This window comes from Pistacia vera, unplaced genomic scaffold (assembly GCF_008641045.1).
Source record: "Pistacia vera cultivar Batoury unplaced genomic scaffold, PisVer_v2 Contig265, whole genome shotgun sequence".
NCBI classification, from domain to species: Eukaryota; Viridiplantae; Streptophyta; class Magnoliopsida; order Sapindales; family Anacardiaceae; genus Pistacia; species Pistacia vera.
The window spans coordinates 983,502-1,004,737 of NW_022196074.1; the positions used below are offsets into that span (position 1 = coordinate 983,502).

At 37.5% G+C, this 21,236-nt stretch overlaps 1 protein-coding gene across 1 annotated transcript; it reads left to right on the forward strand.

The window, feature by feature from the left end:
- Positions 1–15,937: 15,937 nt before the first annotated feature.
- Positions 15,938–16,613, forward strand: LOC116133014. The gene is made up of 3 exons (XM_031418689.1): positions 15,938–16,340; positions 16,451–16,493; positions 16,595–16,613. The coding sequence occupies exons 1-3, from the start codon at positions 15,938–15,940 to the stop codon at positions 16,611–16,613; spliced, it is 465 nt and encodes a 154-aa protein (XP_031274549.1).
- The last annotated feature ends 4,623 nt before the right edge of the window (positions 16,614–21,236 follow it).

Here is a 21,236-nt window from a genome sequence, read left to right on the forward strand (position 1 = left end):
CTTCCTTGAAGCAGTGAAGGCCATGAGACTAGATGAAACAAACATCAGTAGACGACCAACCATACTGGTCGGGTTTAGTTCCGAGCAGAAGTACACAATCAGAGAAATCTCATTACCTGTCTACACTAGTGGAGTCAACAAGCAAACCATTTTCCTAGTGCTCGATTGGCCCTTACTGTACAACGTCATCTTGGGTGGACCTTGGATCCATGACATGCGAGTTGTTCCATCCACCTTCCACCAAACTATAAGGTTTTCAACAAGATGAGGAGTAAGAGAAATCAAGGGCAATCCTAAGGCTTCCAGAGATTGCTATAAAAATGCCTTCAAAAGCAAAGGTCATGCCTCATAGCAACTACAGTCCCATCCAACCTCTCCGACCGAGCCAGATCAACCATCCATGGAAGATTTGGATAAAGTGTAGATGCACCTAGACCACCCCGATTGGAAGACCCAGATAGGCTTTCGCCTCAAGCCTGAGACAAGAAAGTGACTCATAGAATTCCTCAAACAAAACCAGGACTGTTTCGCCTGGTCCCATGCAGACATGACAAGAGTAATCCCCGAGGCAATCATCCACCACCTCCAAGTAGATCTGGATCACCCTCCAGTGAAGCAGAGGCAAAGGAAATTCGCATCAGAATGAAACCGGATTGTCAGTAAGGAGATTGATAAACTACTGAATAATGGGATGATCAGAGAAGTCCACTATCCTGACTGGTTGGCAAATGTTATGGTCGTGAAGAAAAAGAACGGAAAGTGGAGGGTCTGCATAGACTTCACAGATTTAAACAAAGCATGCCCTAAGGACTCTTTCCCGCTCTCACATATCGACATGATGGTCAATGCGACAACATGTCATAAACTCCTAAGCTTTATGGATGCCTTCCTAGGGTACAACTAGATTTTGATGCACCGAGACGACCAGGAGAAAACAACCTTCATCACAGAGAGGGGACCTACTGCTAAAAGGTAATGTCGTTTGGTCTTAAGAACGCTGGGACCACCTATTAGCGGCAAGTCAATAGAATGTTTGCCGAACACCTCGAAGACACCATGGAAGTATACATCAACAACATGCTCGTCAAGTCCCTCATGACCGAGCAGCACCTTGACCACCTCAGCCAAGCGTTTGTCGTCCTAAGGAAATATAACATGAAGCTGAATCCAACCAAATGTTTATTCGGGGTCTCATCAGGAAAATTCTTGGGATACATGGTAACTCAGCTTGGGATAGAAGCCAACCCTGACCAAATCTAGGCAATCCTCGACATACCATCACCAGCTTACATCAAAGACGTCCAACTCCTCGTGGGGCGAGTAGTTGCCTTGAGACGCTTCATCTCCAGATCCACTGACAAGTGCCACCATTTCTTCCTCACACTTAAGAAATCCAAGAAATTTGAATGGACCCCCACCTGCGAGGAGGCCTTACAATAGTTAAAGAGATACCTAACCTCTCCCTCGCTATTTTCCAAGCTTATGGTTGGGGAAAAGCTTTACACCAACCTGGCGATCTCGAAAATAACAATCTTAGTAGTGTTAGTTCGGGAAGATAATGCGAAGCAGCTACCGGTTTACTATGTAAGCAAATCACTCCTCGATGCAGAGACACGATACAGTCAACTGGAGAAACTAGCACTCGCCTTTATCCTTATCATTGTCCATGCATCCATGAAGCTTAGACCATACTTTCAATGCCACTCCATAGTCGTACTCACCTCCTTCCCATTCAAGAAGATACTCCATAAGCCAGAGTTATCAGACTGACTCACACAATGGACAGTAGAGTTTAGTGAGTTCAACATATCTTTCCAACTATGCACCGCCGTCAAATCCCAAACACTAGCAGACTTTATTGCTAATTTCACTTTGAACATCACTGTCCAAATGGAAAAAGAGTTATAATAGCAGATCGCCTTCGAAGTAGACTCTCTTAGTGGATGGCCCAAGTAACGTGAATAGAAGCAGGCTCGGTGTTGTACTTACTACACCAGAAGGGGATATCATCCAACGAGCCATACGATGTGGGTTCAAGTACACCAACAACGAAGCCGAATACGATGCTCTCATCGTTGGACTCCCTAGCCAAAGAGATCGGAGTAAGGAAGCTGGAGGTAAAATCTGACTCTCAACTCGTAGTCAACCAACTACAAGGCACTTACCAAGCCCACGACTCAAAGATGACAACATACTTGAACTTGGTCAAAGAATTACTGACTACCTTCGAAGAATTCTCCATCGTCCAAGTCCCAAGAGCGGAGAACACCCATGCTGATGCCCTTACTAACCTCGGCTCAGCCCTTCAAGGTTTCTCCCAATGGCCAGCCGACTAGAAGAAACATTCAACGAACAAGTCACCCGAACAAGTAATAGACATCGAAACGGTCGACTCCTGGATGACCCTGATACTAAAATACTTGGAACATAATAAGCTCCCAACCAACAAGAGTGAAGCACGCCGCCTAAGAGCGAAAGCTGCAAGATTCACCATATACGAGGGCCAGCTCCTTAGGAAGTCGTTCTCTGGCCTCTACCTTAAGGGCATAAGCCCAGAAGAAGCCAAACGGGTTCTTGCCAAACTCCATGAAGACGAATGTGGAAACCATGCAAGAGGACGCAGCCTTGCCCACTGGGTGATCACCGTTGGCTACTATTGGCCAACCATATGCACTGACTCAACAACCTATGTGAAGAAATGCGACAACTATTAGAGGTTTGCCCACGTCTCACACCTCCCAATTGAGCGACTTAACTCCACTCTTACACCTTGGCCGTTCATGAAGTGGGGAATAGATATAGTTAGAAAACTCTCGACTGCGCCTTGGCAGCGAGTCTTCATGTTGGCGGTCACCGACTACTTTACTAAATGGATCGAAGTCGAAGCGCTCGCACAAGTTAGAGGCCGAGAAGTAAAAGCCTTTATTTGGAAACATGTCATCTGCAGGTTTGGGATACTGAAAGAAATAGTCACTGACAATAGATCCCAATTCATCAGTTCATGCTTCAGAGACTTCTGCAACATGTGGGGGATCAAGCTCAGCTTCTCTACCCTTTGCAACCTCCAGTCAAATGGCCAGGCCGAATCATCAAATAAAACCATCATGTAGACTTTAAAGAAGCACCTACAGAAAGCCAAGGGTGCATGGGTAGACGAACTACCCGAGGTCTTCTGGTCTTATCGGACAACAACCCGCTCGTCCATGGGCAAAACTATTTTCTCCCTCACATATGGATCTGAAATAGGCATCCCAGCTGAAGTATCAGTCCACTTAACCAGACTCCAATGGTCGGACGAGGAAACCAACAACCAGAACCTTTGTCACAACTTGGACACAGTCGACGAACTACACAAGCAGGGCGAACATCCGCAACGTAGTCTACCAGCAGCAGGTCGCTTTACACTACAACCGTAATGTCTGAATCAGAACTTTCAAACTAAGCAACTGGGTCCTCCACAAAGTCTTTCAAAACACTAGGGAGATCAACTATGGAAAGCTCGGCCCTACTTGGGAGAGTTCCTACAAGATCACCAAGGAAGTAGGGAAGGGCGCCTACATACTCCAAACCCTCGAACAAGCAATCATGCAACCAGCTCATCCATCCACAAGGAAAGCAGCAAAATAGAAACACAAAGCCCCTAACGATTAAGTATAATAAGATAAAAGAGCTTTAAGTGGCTAAGTTTCGAGTACAAAAAAGGCACACATGCCATGAAAGGGCATCGTAGGCCCCAAAAATACATGAGGAAAGAAAAAATAAACCTAAGGGGCATCATGGCCCATATCGTCTGTGCGAGTTGTCTCACCCATTTTCGATTCAGCCACCCTATCACCGACCCCAACAGTCGCCCCTGGAGTCTGGTCGCCTATGTCTGTAACCGATCACCCCCGCTGGCTAGCAAGGTCGAATATCTGATCATCGACCCGCTCCTTTGCTCGACCAGCAGCCTCCTCCTCCTCCTCTATCTCTTGCAAGAGTTGGATGTCCTCATCGGGGTTCTAGTGGGAGGTGTTCCTGGACTTGTACTCCAGCATCAGTTCTCCCCTAGCCTTGATGATGGCGTCATCGGCGATACTGAGGCACTGCTCCCTCAAGGACTCAACCTCTACATCCTTCTCCGCCAACTCCCTCCTCAATCATTCCAGCTCGGTCTTAACCTCCCTTAGACGCGGCTGGCTCTCTAGCTCGGCTTTCTAGGCCACTGCCTCTCTCTATCACAGATTGGCATTCGATTTGGATACATCTTGTATCCTTTTCTCCTGCGACATGATGAATTTCCTTAGGTGCACGCTGCTGGTGAATGCCTGCATGACAAAATAACCTGATCAGTATACAACCACAATAAACACATTAAGGAAAAAATTTGGCTCATACCTAGAAAGCACAGGAAACCCCTTAATCAGTAGTCGCGATCGCACATATCTAGTTCAGACGGCTCTCATCCGCGGGGAACAGGAATGAGTCAGCCAACTGGCTCATGGAAGCCATGTCCGAATAGGTCGACGTGGAAGCTGGGATGCTAAAAGTAAGCATTTCAATCTCCTTATCCAAGATCACGGTCTTGGATGACCCAGCCCCGACTGCAGGTGCATGACTTGGTGGAGTCAACACCACATCCTCCACCCTCCTCTCCTCTTTGGCAGAGGAGTCTCTCTTCTGCTTCTCGCGACGTCTCGCAATAGACTCACTCGCATTTAAGATGGTCAACTTCTTTATAAACTTCGCTGCAATTGCAAACTCTTCAACAGTTAGTGGGTTCAGCCTCGACTTACTGGACAAAATATGATTGCAGTAGCAGATGAGCAGCACACTCAGGTTTGCTTTAGCGAATGAAATGGGATACCTCGCTGGATTGCACCCACTCCGGCCCAAGGGTGACTCGTCCTCAGGTTCGCCTCCTTCAACACGAACCATCAATGCCTCTGCACTTTTGGAATAAAGAGAATCTTTGGGGTCTACACGTCCAAGCCGTCCCCACTTTGTCTAGCTTTGTTGAATTTAAGATATGCAAAGAAGAAATACAATAAGATTTTAGTAATCAAAATCCAAGGTAAAGACAAAGTTTCTCACCAGTCGCTCGCCAGGTGTATGGAATCTTGCATTGACTTCTCTCCCCGAAGACCGCTTCACCCCTCATGAAGAAGTACTGCTCCTTTTGATTCTTATCACTCGACCGGAGGTCAGTCATGAGGTGAGCCCGATCATGCCTAAGGTTGATCAGGTATTGGCCTTTATCCTTGTCATTTTCCTTTAGGAAATACGAGTATAACAACTCGTGTAGCCCAAACATCACCTGATTCCTCACATAGAGCTCTTCTAGAGCCATCAGTAACCTCCACCCGTTCGACATGATCTGAGTTGGCACAATCATGAAATGGTTCAAGACCTCCCAGACAAGATGAGGGATGGGAAGCCTCAGCCCGTAGTGGAACCATTTCTCATAGGTGCTCACCCAACCTTTCGCCTCCTAGTCGACCTGTTCGTATGACCTCGACACCCTGATTTCGATAGACTCCGGATGTGATACATTGTCCAGATCCGCCACACATCACTATCTTCCAACAAAGGCAGGTAATCCCTACTCAATATCCCGCTACTAGGTCGACTTGGCTAGTGAAGGGCGAACTCTCAAAATCACCAACTTTATCAGAGTCTTCCCCACTCCTCCATTGCCTCTCTAACTCACCATCACTTGGGTGGCACCACTCGACCCAGGGGCGGCCACGTTTACCCCCTTCGGTATACCGATCGGAATGCCTCCACATTCAGGCATCATCACCATGGTTGGGGCATTCTCATACTCATCCCCAACTTCTGCCTCAGCCCCACTCAAGTTGCTCAACTTTGACATTGACATTGAATACTCTGTCCACTAGACCCGGGCGATTGACCAGCTCAACCCTGTTCTGAAGCCCCACTTGCCTTGAGCCACCCATTGACTGGTTCTTAAAACACTGAAATTCTCCAACCCTTGTGTGACCTTTGGCTCGGCCTAGGTGATTGAATACCTGCTTGACTCACCACTCAGTCTGGAAGACCAGGTGACCCAAACAACTAGTCCCTACCAAAAACCACCTTACCCGAAGCATCACACTCGACCTGATCAGGCAGACCGAGACGAATCGAATGGGAAACTAACGTAAGTTGATCTCATTTTCTACCTTTCCCAAACCCAGAATCCTTAAACCCAGACAAAAATTTTCGTACTTTCTTCGTTCGCCCCAAACTTCAAACCCTTTTAAAAATGAAACACTGCACCTCCCATTTTTTTTTTTTTCAAACCCTTGCAAAAAACTAAAGAAAACTTACCAAATCCCACTCAAATCTCTCCAAAAACTCTACACAAACAAAGAAAAGAAGAAAAGAAATAGAAAACAGCACAAAAAACTAGTGTGTTACCTTGAAAATGGCCAGAATCCATGAAAGAAAGTCCATTGCCGCTGAGAAAACTCGAACAGAAGAAGAAAATGCGAAGAAAGAGAAACAGGAGACGAAATGAAGACGCATAGTCAACCCCTCGTTTTATAGACAAAGGCTGACAAAAGAGACATGTGGCGGCCTCACATTGGTTATAGAACAGAGCGATCTCCATTGCGCATGTGTAGCAGATCCACTCGCGCTTGGAAGGCGCGATCCCATGCACGTGCCACGTTCAATCGTGCGGCCAACCCGACTAAGTTGGCATGGCTAAGCATACAATTTGTCTGTTTCCTATGGCCAAACCAGCACATTCTAGCACTTCACCCATTCAAGACGCTTTCTCGACCGAACGGAGAGACCAAAAGTATTATCCTGGCCCTTTGGCCCCGTGACAAACATCGCCGAAAAGTTAGAGCACTAAGTCACTCGGTCATCTCGACTGGGCAAACCAATTACAAGTGGGAAGTGCACATACTCCTTTTTGTTCAGATTTGATCAATCGACCTTAGGCCCCACCACTAGAATGACCCCAACGCACTCCATTCAACTCGATATACCAACTGATGACACCTTCATGGAATAGCTCGCACACCCGCTCGCTCGGCTCGTTACACTAATTGATGACACCCTCATGGGACAGCTCATACACGCAACCATTCAGCTCGATACATCGAGTGAGGACACATTTTATGGGAGGCTTCGCATACCTTCCTGCTCGAGAGGACATACTGAGTAAGGATATTTCGAGCAAATTCTTTCATGCTCCCCCTCGATCCGATACACCGCGCGAGTCTAACAAGGCCAATCTACTCCCTCACTCGGTTAGATACACCTAGTGCGTTCATGACGATGTTTGACCTCCATTCGCTCGGCTTGGCATACTGAATGCATCACCGACAATAAAAGCTATACTATTCTTTCCCAGGAACGGAGAAGCAACACGTTCATAAGTTCAACCGATCGGTCGCGAAGGTCAACTAGATACACCTCATGTAATGCCTACTCTCTAAGCTAATCACTCCTTAACTTAGAGAGTGAGAGGCAAACTGTTAGGGCCAAAAAATGTCTTTGGCCCAAATAGGCCCAAAGACGAAGACACCTTCAACAAAGCTAGAAGCTAGGGCCCAATTCCGATTGGACCCACAATAGAGTTTTGTAGATCAGGTCTATTTGGTATGCCTACCCAGTTGCTTACCATTTGGACCCAATCAGCAGAGGCCTGATTCGTTTAGGCCTCATTGCCAACTTATCTAGACCCAGGTCTTCTGATCCTAGAACACCTTCTAGACTTAAGATCTACTTGGAGCCTAGGATCGCCTACGTACTCCAGTACTATCTAAATTCTACTAAAGAGGTCCATCACTACCTTAATTCATCTAAAATCCATATCCTAGACACGTTGGGACTCCCTTTCCTACTGAGGTAAGGGAGCCAAAGGCTCCATTCTTTCACAAAACCACAACTGCAAGGACTCCTAGTCCCACCAGGATTCAAAGACTCTACGGTCACTATTTAAACAAAGGCCAGCCCTCTCACAAGGGACAGAAACATACACTTACAGACCTCGAAGTTCCCACTCTTGAGAATTTTGCATTACAACCGTAGTTATAGTCTCTGACTAGACTTCCGATAACCTTTTCTCTCCCTAACCCTACTAAATTAGCCTCACTCAGCCGTGTTGACTTGAGCGTCAGAGTGCCTACAACAAACACCACCCCAATGTTTTTCGTCCGTTTCACGCTTGTTTTCTTGCGTGTGCAGGTGCAACAGATCGCTAGTGGCCTCAACCTCACGTGAACAGTCCTTATTTTCGTAAACGTAGATTTTTACATCTACAACAACTATTAGTGATTAATGTATTTCATCTTGGTTAGAGGAGATTGAATCCAAAATTTCATCAACTTTATGATCTTTGGATCACGAATATGAAGAATATTTGTTTCCCATTCTCCTAATTGCGCCGGTTGATATTAAGATTATGAATGTTCTGATTGATTTGGAAATTGCAAGTATATATTATTTGTGGATTCACTAGCCACCCGAATGCACGAAGATCCATTTCATTCAAGAACAATGATTCTCCAAGCTTTTAACTTCATAGAGAAAACATGAAGACGTGTTAAAATGTGATGTGCATTTAAGCCCAATTAACCTACTAAGGAGAATATTTTAGAATTCATGTAGTAACCTATCTTTAGGAGATATTTTGATGGCTTGTAAAAATACAAATATCTAGAATATTTGGGTAGAAATATCTAGGATACTTTGATAGACTTTTCTACGAGATTAACTATAATCGTTGAATAGAATTAATCCTAACCGTCCATCATTTTGGCCAAACCAACCCAAGCAACCAAGAATCAATACAATACTAAGGTTCCTAAACTAGTGAAGCTCTTCCTCTCCCACCAAATTCCTTTCCTACCAAACCACCCATCTACAAATAACACAACTATCCCACAATACTTCCTAAATCACCTCATACAACCATAAACCAAAATTCTAACAGTGATATCAGAATTCTAAAAGTATTGTAGCCCATAATCCAAGGCAAATTTGCACATTTCACATTACTATCATTTGCAACTCTTTGCCATAGCTCTTACTCTTTGTCCATTTTGGCATACCACCCCAAAGCCTATGTGATCAACAAAACAAATATGGTTAACGATAAAAATTATGATATCATCTAGAAGATCGGACCATGAATTTCCTTGGATGCATTGCAACAAAAATGACCTACGGTAACATGCAAAAAGTGTTACCGTAGGTAAACGATATCATTTAAAAGCATGTTGTTATAGCCCATGTTATTAAAAAAATAGACATTGGTAGCACTTTTTGCATGTTATTACTAATTATATTGTTGCACTTATTGATAGTTATAAATGAACTTTAAATAAATGTAACAAAATGCTATTGTTAAGTATATTATAGCATTTATTTATAGTTTCGAATGATTTTAGTTTACACTACATAAATGCTATGAATAAGTTTTTCCTTACATTATTAACTTGTTATAGTGTAGTTTTTTGTAACAATATTAAAATGTTACAGATAACAAATCTATAACATTTTTACAATGTTATAGATTGGTTTTTTTTAACATTGTTAAAAATGCGATAGAAGAGTTCTTAATAATATGTTAAAAGTGATACCAAAGTTTTTAAAAAGTGTTGTAGATAGGTATTCATTGCATTTTGTAAATGTTACAAAATTATTTTCCATAACATTTTGAAAATGCTATCAATGTATCTATTATGGCATAAATAAAAACTGTTACAGTTTTTACTTTAATAATATAAATTAGAAACAATGATACACTAATTTTTCAAAGAACATTTCATTGATGGTGAACCTCTATATACAAAAAGTTTGCATATAGGCCTAATAAATAGGCACCCAACATCCTTTACATCCATAAAATTTAATACCTAGATGATTGAAAATTTAACTACGAACAATAGTTAATACTTTCCAATCATTCAAAAAATTCTAACAACAAAAACCACCATGCATACCAACTCCCATTCCCAATTGTGCTTTACCAAAAAAGTACTCTTGCATTTTCACAACCTACAAAACCATTAATACAAAAGAAATATTCAATTCTCATGTATATTCTCAAACATGCAAGGGCGGATCCAGCATCATTGAGGGTAGGCCTCAGATTTTGAAAAAAAAATTGCAAATATTTATAATTAATTGTTTTTATATAAAAAAGGTACAAATATATATGGCCCACAATCAAAGTAATTACTATAATATGTTAATGCAGCAATGCCAGGCCTACCAATCATAAATATTGTGGCTATGCTGGCCCACCAGTTTCATTATTATAAATATATTATATATGTGGCCAATCTCCATAGCTTTTGTATCCCTAATTTTATTTAGTGAGTGCGCCTTTCTTTCTCTTTCTTCCTTGGTTGGTTGAAGTTACAACTTTTGAAGACTATTTTCTGGTTTATCAGTTTTAGGTACGTATATTATTTATTTTAATTTAGTTTATTTTATGGTTGAATCATGTTTGGTTTATTAGAGGTTTTTTATTATGATGAAAAAATGTATGAATCTTGTGAGTTTGTTTTGTATTTGTTTAATTTTGTAATTGATTGAAAACATTATTATTAATTTATGACTTTCACAATTGCATTGATAAAATTAAATTTTTATATAATTAAAGGCAACTTGATTTGCACCAATTATTAATATATTAATAATGGTATTTTTATTATTTTATAATGTGATTAGTTGGCTGAGTATGCTCTAATAGTAATTAAATTAAATCTAGTTGATCTATGCCAATAATTTAAATAAGCCAGAAAATTGATTAGCAAATTATATAACTTTTTAAATTTCAAGAAAATTAACACTATAAAATACTTAATTAATTACTAAAATAATCTTTTAATTAGATCTAATTATTACATCTAAAAATGTGATAAATCAGTCTTTGTAATTTTATTAATTAAAGTTTCATCAGCCTTTCTTTACATGTATCATATTATTATTTTTTTTTTATTTGATAGTTATGATATTCAATTATTTCAAGAGATTAAAGAAAATTCCAACAAAAATTGTTGATGAAAACTCTACTGATATTGAGGTTAATAAAATCCTATTAGAAGAAGAAGCCCCACATCAATGACAACAACACCATGTAAAAGAAACTCAACCTTCGGTCAGAATGTTCAATTTAGATGAGCTTGAAACTGATCTAGGATTGAGGATACCAATTAACAAGATTTGTTGTACTGACAAGCAAAAGGAGGAAGTTCGAAGAGCATACTTGTTAAAGGGTCCTTGCCAACCTAAAGATCATAACTTTCCTTTCACTCTTTTTGGAGACAAAAAGCGTAGGTTTACACCAGAGTGGTACAAAGAAGGTCCAAGTTGGATGAAATATAGTGTGGCAAAAGATTGTATCTTTTGTTTGAATTGTTATCTTTTCATAACTGATTATGGTGACCAAGTAGGTGGTGAAGGTTTTGTGAGTAAAGGATTTAATAATTGGAAAGATAAAGCGAAAGTGAAAAAACATGTTGGAGATCATTCTAGTATTCATAACCAATGTCATGCCAAATGTGTTGATTTGATAAACCAAAGGCAACACATCAATGTAAATCTTGCTTGCATGTCGAAAAAGGCCAAATTTGACTATTGCATTCGTTTGAATGCATTAATTGATTGCATTAGATTTCTTTTATATCAAGGATTGACATTTTGTGGTCATGACGAGTCGGTTGAATCTGAAAATCAAGGTACCTTTATAGAACTATTGAAGTTTCTATCCAATCATAATGATGACATAAAAAAAGTTGTGCCGGAAAATGCTCCGAAAAACCATCAAATGATGGCCCCCGACATCCAGAGGGAATTAACTAATGTTTGTGCTCATTTGATGACCAAGAAAATTATTGCAAAAATTTTGAGAGATAAACAACCGTTCTCTTTACTAGTTGGTGAATCTTGTGATGTGGCAATGAAAAAACAAATGACTATTGTTTTTCGCTATGTGGACAAAGTAGGTTGTGTTATTGAACGTTTTATCAGGGTTGTGCATGTTAAGAATACTTTTGCAAAGTCTTTGAAAATTGCAATAGATGCATTTTTTATAAAGCATGGATTGAGTTTGACAAGTTTACGGGGGGAAGGTTATGATGGAGCTATTGGGATTCATGCATTTTGGACATGGAAATGGTGTAACATGGATGAACAAGATGATGGATGCAAGGTAGAACACAAACATAACACATAAACCCAAAAAATTTCAAGGTAAGGATGGAATATTACCTACTCCTTTGCTATTCAACACTTGAATCTTCTTTCTTGGAATCTTAGTTTTTCAAGTGAACTTGAAGAACCTCAAAATGTGATCCACACAAGTCAAGGAAGAGAGAGCCAAGAGAGTGAGAGAGAAAATGAGAGAGTGATTTTGCTTTAATTGATTCAATTCAATTAAAATGTTATAAAACTTAATTTATCTACCATGGGCACAAAGTATAATTTTAAATTGTTTTGGAAAGGCCTCAAACAATTTAAAATTAACTTGAGAATAAACATTTATGTCAAGTCCTTGGTTTTATGGTTAATTCATAATTAAACCAAATTTTAATTCCATTAAATATTCTAACCCTTTAGAATAAAACCAATGCACTTTTGCCCCCATCATTGAATGCAATTCGATAATAATATTTAATAAATCCTTATTACCCTTGGTTAGTGCTAGCTATCTGGCGTGCTGTCATAGGCACCCAAAATTAAAACAAAAAACACATGTAGTAGTGTGAGTTAGGATCATTCCCACGGAGAGTATCTAGCCGAATTTAATGTTACGTGAACAAGGCTGGGGGGTTTCGAGTTAAAACAGAAACAATTTCAGGAAAACAACAATTCAAATTAATCAATCAATCAAAATAACAAACTTTGGTCAAAGTCAACATCCGCCATCAGAATCTTACAACTGATCATCGATGCAAAAATAAATCAATTCATACTTTGAATATTCACCGTTGGAACTATTTTCCTATCTCTCCTTAGTTGTAATTAATTAAGAAATAAGCGATCTAATTAACCTTACTACTAAACAACCCTAAACAAGAGCTAAAGATTTAATCTAGTGGCAGCCTTAAGACCTAGAGAGATCGATGAAGCTAAACAACACAAACTCAAGCGGTTGCATTTAATTCAGTCAAATGTTCTTCTTAAGACTTAATAATTCCTAACGCAACAAATTCTTAAACCCTAATTGCTTCACAAGTTAAAGGGATCAAACAATTACGGATTTGATATCTAACTTAGCAGTAGATTGCAACAATTAATAAACTAGTAGGCCTCCTAGTAATTAAATGCAACAATCATGAAAATAAGCATAGAAAACATTCAATACTCAAACATAAATTGAACACTTAAAGAAAAAACCAGATTGATCTCACAGTTTATTGATTCCGAGGTCTTGTTTTCTTCGACCAAGTTATAAAAGTTTAGCCGCTCATGGCTATGAAAAACTCAAGAAAAACGAATTCCACACGAGAGAAAGAGAGGTGTGTGTGTTATGTGTTATCCCTAATCTCATCTCCCTGTCTCCATATCCAATTCAAATTTTAATTCTACTAAATCTAAATCTCCTAAAAATATTCTAAAATCCCAAAATAACCTTTATCCTAATCTGAGTAATTGAAAATAAAATAAAGTCTTAATACAAAATAGGAAAGTGGTGTTTCCAGCTGTAATTTGCGTGCAACAGGTCTTCAAAACTTCTTGTAATAATCTGCCTATTTGAATTGCATGACAAAGCGGAATGTTCCAGAACATCGACAGTGCAGGTGTATCAACTTCAAGCTCGATTACAACCTTGATGCAGTGAGTATCTCTCCAAACTCAAAACATAAAAGTTGTATATCTCTTTCTTAGCATTCCACATCATTTTGAATCATCTCAATCGGATCTTGGATGAGAGAGTTATGCCAGATTACGAAGCAATGTCGAAACTATCCGAATTCACTTAATTAGTTATGTTTTGCAATTAACGCCTCCATTTGCATCTTAAATCAAAATAGAATAATAATGAGTATATTTAGGCAGAAAATAAGTATAAAATACTAGACATTAAGAGGGGTGAATATGACATTTTGCATTCTCATCACTATCCATGGATAATCATTTCTCACCAATACATTAATTTGGATGCAACTGTTTACGTCTGAACATCATTAATCTGATTAATGATATGTACTACTCTCTCTCCTTGAGCTTGGTTTTATGTGCGACCATTTTGGTTCACTGTGATCTAGCCATGGGCCAAATATTTGATTTTGATATGTTTCATTATAATTCTTTATAATCGAAACTCCCACTGATTATGGTAGACGTCTAGCAATGTTCCATGACCCCTAAACCACAATGAAGTGTAAACTCCAATGAACCTATTCTAATCGTACATACCGTGTAGTCAAATGCCTCCGTTATCTAATCCCGATTAAGAATGGTTCATGGTATGTCAAAACATTTAACTTAATCTTTAATTGAATTGTCAATCGATACAATGGAACTCGTCAACATGAAACTACTTTTCATTTGACATTCATTATACTCTGGCCAGAGATTTCCCTTTTCCAATGTTTATTGACATTCGTCTGGGAACTCGAGATTGAACTATTTTGGGTTAACGGATCCCATCTTGACCATTACTTGTCCTCACACATGAATAACATATGACCAAACCGACTTATTACACAAGACATTACTAGTTTCGTGCTTATACACCATATGAACCATATGCATCTTATGTTGAATCCAACCGCGATGTCTCAGGTGTAAGGATCAGTGGTACACTAGCACGATCCTATGATGCATCATTGACCATATCCATGTGATTCATCGTAATCGGTCGTATTTGATAAATTGTTCACTAACTTTTTGTCCATGCTAATGCCTTAGTGACATACCTCTTATAATCACCCACACTAATACCATCACATGATATTCAATAGAGACATTCAGCATACCTACTATGTAATATTATTGCCAATTAACATTACTTGCGTAGGGAATTCTTTGATGATTTGATCTTCTGAAGATCCGTGTCATCTAGACATTTCACATGCAATATTAAATATAATATAATATAAATAAAGTAGAAAATCAACATGTGAAATAAGAACACTTTCTTTTATTCATAATACATTTACAAGATATAATGTCTTGAAACTGACAGCACGATTGGTTCTTAGGGCATACACTAACAGGAGCAAGCAATATGAGGGGTGAGTTCAATGGTTTGAAGACTTTGATATTGAAAGAAAACAAATCAGCTTTCTACATTCATTGTTTCTCTTATCAACTCCAACTGGCGCTAGTCAAAGTTGTAAGTAACCATTCAGCATTGGGTGAATTTTTTCAATCTATTTCTATGTTATCAAACACTATAACGACATCTTGCAAGCGCAGAGATCTTCTATGTGATAAACAGTATCAAAATTTGATATCTTTAATTTCTAATGATGATCTTCATATGGGATGAGGTTTGAATCAAGAATGCACTATTAAACGACCAAGAGATACACGTTGGGGTCCACACATAGGGACAATTCGTAGTGTCATAAATTTATTTTCTTCTATTGTTGATGTGCTTAGGGTGATTGAGATTGAAGGAGACGATTGGCAAAACAATAGTCAAGTAAGGTGTTTATTACAAATCATGGAGAATTTTGAATTTGCTTTTTTGTTATTCTTAATGAAAATAGTATTAGGAATCACAAATGAATTGTCACAAGTATTACAAAGAAAAGATCAGGATCTTCTTAATACCATACAATTTGTACAAATTTCATAGCGTCGATTGCATAAAATGAGAAATGAAGACACTAGCTTTAACATATTGTTAAAAAAAGATTCTGATCTATGCAAAGATAATGACATACCAATCCTGGAGAATATGGAAGATAACTTTTGAAGGACAAAATGAGGGATTGCACCAATTACGAATAAACATCATTTTAAGGTGGAATTGATGTATACAATTTTGGATAACATTCAAGAAGAACTCAATAATCGTTTTGATGAAGTAAATATGAGGTTGCTTCAATGTATGACATCTCTTGATCCAAGTAACTCTTTTGTTGCATTTAACAAAGATAGATTACTTGAATTTGCAAAGTTCTATCTTGCTGATTTTCCTCAACACGATATTTGGTTGCTCGATGATCAACTTGAAAACTATTATGAGGATGTTAGCACTAATGCCAATTTCGCTCATGTCAAAGGGATTGCTGACCTTGCTAAAAAAATGGTTAAGTTTAAGAAGGATGTTGCTTACAACAAAGTTTTCTTGCTTATTAAATTAGCATTGGTTTTGCCTGTGGCTACTGTAATAGTTGAAAGGGTGTTCTCTGCAATGAATTTTGTGAAGAATAGTTTGCGCAATCGAATGGGAGATGAGTGGATGAACAATTGCTTGGTGGTTTTCATTGAAAAAGAAGTTTTTGCTACAATTGAAAATGAAGATATCATTGAACACTTTCAGAATATATCAAAGCAGAAAATCGTGTTCAATTGAAGATCTTCAGGTATTCCATTCTAACTTGCTTTCATCTTCAAATAATCAATATTCAAATATTTAAAATTTTCAAATATACTATTCTAACTTTATTTTTTGGTCAATACGCAGAGGATGTGTGGATCTTTAATCTAGACGGTTGAGTTTTGATATTAACGTCTGGATTTGGAGTTATAAGCATGAAGTTTGACTGCTTCTCTGGTGATTTTAATCCATCTCTTTGTAAACTTTAATGTATTTTACTTGTGTTAGAGTTGTGATTGACCTCTAAATTTGTGTAGAATATTTTTGGTGGATTGTGTTTATTGTAAACTCTTTTGGTTATATTGGATTTAAGTTCTCGTGGTTTTTTGCTCTCTTCACATTGAAGAGGTTTATTCACGTAAAAATTTTCTTGTGTTTCCTTGTGAATTGAATGTTATTTTCAACACATTGGCTCAAGAATTTGCTTAAGGTTTGGTGGTTTTTTAAAAGTTTTTACTAGTTGTTTGGTTAACAATGACGGAGCCGTGGATGCCCCCCCAGGCAAAAATCCTAGCTCCGCCACTGCAAACATGACAACACATATATTGTAAATTCAAGAAAAGGTGAAGACAAAAACACCCCAAATATTTAATGCAAAACAAAGAGGAAAATAACATGTTTAAATCTCCAACTTTACAATCACTAGTTCTAAAAAATGGCACCATGCAAGTTTAAAAGATATATCAATATTACATATTTCCAAATCTTATCTCTAAATTATATCATTATAATATATGTTACAATAGATGAACCTAAAAGAGACAATATAATGGAAAAAAAAAATTACCTAAAATTGTTTTGCAAAAGCTAGGACAACTTTGTCAACAGGCCAAGCAATTGTACTTCCCACAACATCTTCAACAGAAACCATTTCGGATGCAAGCTCCACAAAAACGCATTAGTTACCTTGGCTATATCAATCCAAACTCTCATAGCATTAGGTCCACAACATCTTCAACAGAAACCATTTCGGATGCAGGCCTCCATAAAAACGCATTAGGTACCTTGGCTATATCAATCCAAACTCTCATAGCATTAGGTCCAATATGAACATAATGAACAAGTGCTTTTGGATCATCTGATGAAAAACATCCTTTAGCTACTACTTCATTAGATCCTCTCCAATCAAGCCAACTTGGAACAAGTGTTTCTCTTGATAGCCTGCATTCTTTTTAGCCAACTTGACAAAGTTTCATGCACCCTGCATGTATACATCTGTAGCTCTATCCAAAAAAAAAAAAAAAAAAAAAAAAAATTTAAAACCTTGTTAAGGAAAATAATTATTACTTCATACACTAAGGCGTGCCTTTTAATCTTTTTCTTACATGTTAAGATGCACTCAATCCTTATTTATCATCATTATAACACTGGTGAAATGTTTGTCCTGATATGACCAATGCATCAAATTCGAATATAATTCCCTTTTGTTAGGCACAAATTATGTTTGTTGCTCATAATGTTTATGAAGTTTGTGATGAATTCTAAAACTAAAAAAACTATCTGTTAAAAAATCCTTTAGTTTTCACATTACTTAGTCTACACAATTAACAAAAGTCAAACAATATATAAATAATTATAGGAAAACATTGCAAGAGCATATGAATAACAATGAAACATGAGTTGAGATTAAAAAAAAAAATAAAAAAAAATAACCAACACAATAACCAATTCATCTACTTTGTTTTAGGGTGCCAATAATTGAATTGCAATTATTTTTTCTCATGTGTTGACAAACAAGCACAAAATATCAAGTCATGCTGTCTCAATCATAACATCATGCAAACTCTAAGCAAAATAGCAAAATGAGGTTCATACTACGAACTTCACACATGAAACTTCACTATCAACCGCACATGATATTTACTTCTTTTTACTTTAGTTCTTTTTCGTCATCTTTCTCAAAACCAAATTGGAGGAACAAAAATTAAACATATATGTAATTAAAGTCATAGATCTCCATTTTTATCATAAACAAGACAAAGAACTAATATGTAAACTTTAAAATCTATCCTCGTCCCTTCAATTATAAACAATGATCACAATCACGTTTCAAAAATCTTACCCTGCATCACAATCACTATAAACTATAACGTAATCATAGCACACCATTTCAAAAATCTTACTCCCAAATCGCAAACCTTAATAAAAAAAACTTCTCTTTTCCTCATCTTAATGCAACTATTTTTTGCTCATGTGCTGCCAAACAAACACACAACATCAATCCAGGCTTCTCAATCAGAACATATGTTATACTGTAAGCAAATTACCAAATTAAGGTTCATACAAGAAACCATAAACATGAAACTTTGACTACCAACCGCACATGCTATTTATCATAAAAGATGTTAAATTTTTGGACCATATAAGGGTATCAATATACTCAACATAGTAATCTTAAAGTTAAATTAACAATTTGATGTAAACATATATTCAAAAAACATTGAATTCTTACTCTTTGAAGATGAAATGGGGTTGATTATGGTGGAAATGAGTAATTGGCAGCAAGATGGACTGATTTGTGGTGGAAAGAAGACCAACAGATGCTAGAAGTTGCACAGTCGCTGGTGACGGTGATGGTAGCTGGAGACAAAAAAGCTCCAAAACTTTGTGAGAGGTAGACCAAGTCACGAGGAGTCCAAATATGTGACTTGGGAGATGAAAAGACACAAAAGAGTGAGTGAAATCACACTGAGAACGTGAAGAGTCATGATGGTGAAATGGCTTTTTCCTGCAAGATTTGGAGTCAACCAAGCTTGGGGAAGGTGGATCTGACCTTAGCGAGTATGGACTGGCCCCTAGGATGTATAGAAGTTGCCGAAAAAGGAGAAAAGTGGTTAGATGAACAGTCATTGGAATCTAGGAAAGTCTTGGTGATGATGGTCAGCCAACTTGGAGAAGGAAAATGTCGCCGAAGGTGGAAGCTGGATGGTTGTCAGAAAATGGATGAAGATGGATTGGCGTTTTTGGCTTTGCACAACCTTCCATCTTCCTTCTATACTATTTGTAAAAAAATTCATTTTGATCCCTACATGAATAAAAAGTGACAAAATAAACCCCAAATAATATAATATTTGACCCCTAAACAATAAAAATTGAGACAAAATCAACCCCATTTCAGGTTGGTGGGATTGATATTTTTTTTCCCTGTCAATAATTGGGTTTATGATAACATTTTTAAAATATTATTGTATTTTGATTATATGGTAACATTATAAAAAAAAACTACTATATTATTAGGTTATTGTAACACTTTAAAAATTTTACTGTAAATATATTTTAATAACATTTAAAAAAAAAAGAGTTACCATTAATATAAAATGTGTTATAAAAAGTTAAAATGTTATATATAAAAAATTGTAAGGTCAATTGTTGTAGTGATGCAAAAATCTAATTAAAAAAAAAAAAAAAAACTTTTGCACCAAAGGTTACGTCACAAGACTAGAACTCCACTAGGACTTGACTTCCGCTTGATGTATGGATAGTATCGAAATGGAATAGGAGAACGCCGATAAAAAAAAAAAAAAAAACAGTGTCATCAAGAGTTTCTCCATCAAAATCAATCGGGTAATTATAATAGAAAAGGTCTTCACCAGCAGGAGGAGAACATGGAAACGCATTCACTCATTTGTTGCAGCTTGAAGGCACCTATATAATTATTATAGAAATTACAGTAGAACTTCCATCCGAAAATTCTACATCGCTAATACACTTTCTACAAGTGCCATGATGCTTAAATTCAATTCATTGTGCTTCTCCAGGCTTATATAGTTGATACAAAATATTTCGTAAGAAATTAGATAGATTACAAAATACCAAGCAGCAATGTGGAGAATCTGGGGTGGTAGAGAATGTTGCTTTTGATGGAATTAGAAGGAAGAGAAGGAGGTCAATATCCGTAATTACGCAATTTAATGATATATTTGTAAAGGATTGAAGAAACATTGAGGATATATGTCTCTGTGAAAAGCACCAACTATTTTTTGAGTCAAGCCCTAGTTTTCTACGCGTAAAAATTTCACCACTACAAACTGTGTAAGTTGTTATGGTAAAGATCGTATAGGAAACAAGAAGATAAATCATAGGCCATAATCCATGGCAATTTATCTGCATATTCACATGTATTATTTGCAGCTCTTCGCCAATTCTTGCACACCGCCCGGAAGCGTTTGTGATCGACAAAACAAAGATGATTTACGATAAAAATTATGATATCATCGGGAAGATTGGACCATGAATTCGCCTGGCGCTGCCTGTCATCGCAAACCCAAATAAAAAAAAAAATGCTGGTTGCAGTGAAGGTTGAGTTAGATTTATCTCTTCAAAATTAAATAAAAAAGACGTTTTGAAAGAAGACTTTTACTAAACATGTCTTTAATAATTTTTTGTAGACAGTTTCATAAAAAAGTCTTCTAGTTTATATTGAAAAGAATTTTCCTTGAAATTTTTATTAATACCAACATTTTATAGACTTAATAAATTTAATATTTGTCATGTTAAATATTAAATTAATTATTTATATTGTGAAAAGATTAAAATCAGATGTTTTTTAAATGTCTTATAACGTTCTAAGACACTTCAAGAGAATAATTTTCTGCTTAAAGACGTTCTTGATTTATTAAGGATAGTTCTAACCCATTAAAAGAAAAAAAAAAAAAAAATGGTAGTAATGAATATAGCTAATTGTGTCGATCAGGAAGATTGCTTATTTATCTAACTCCTACTTGGACTT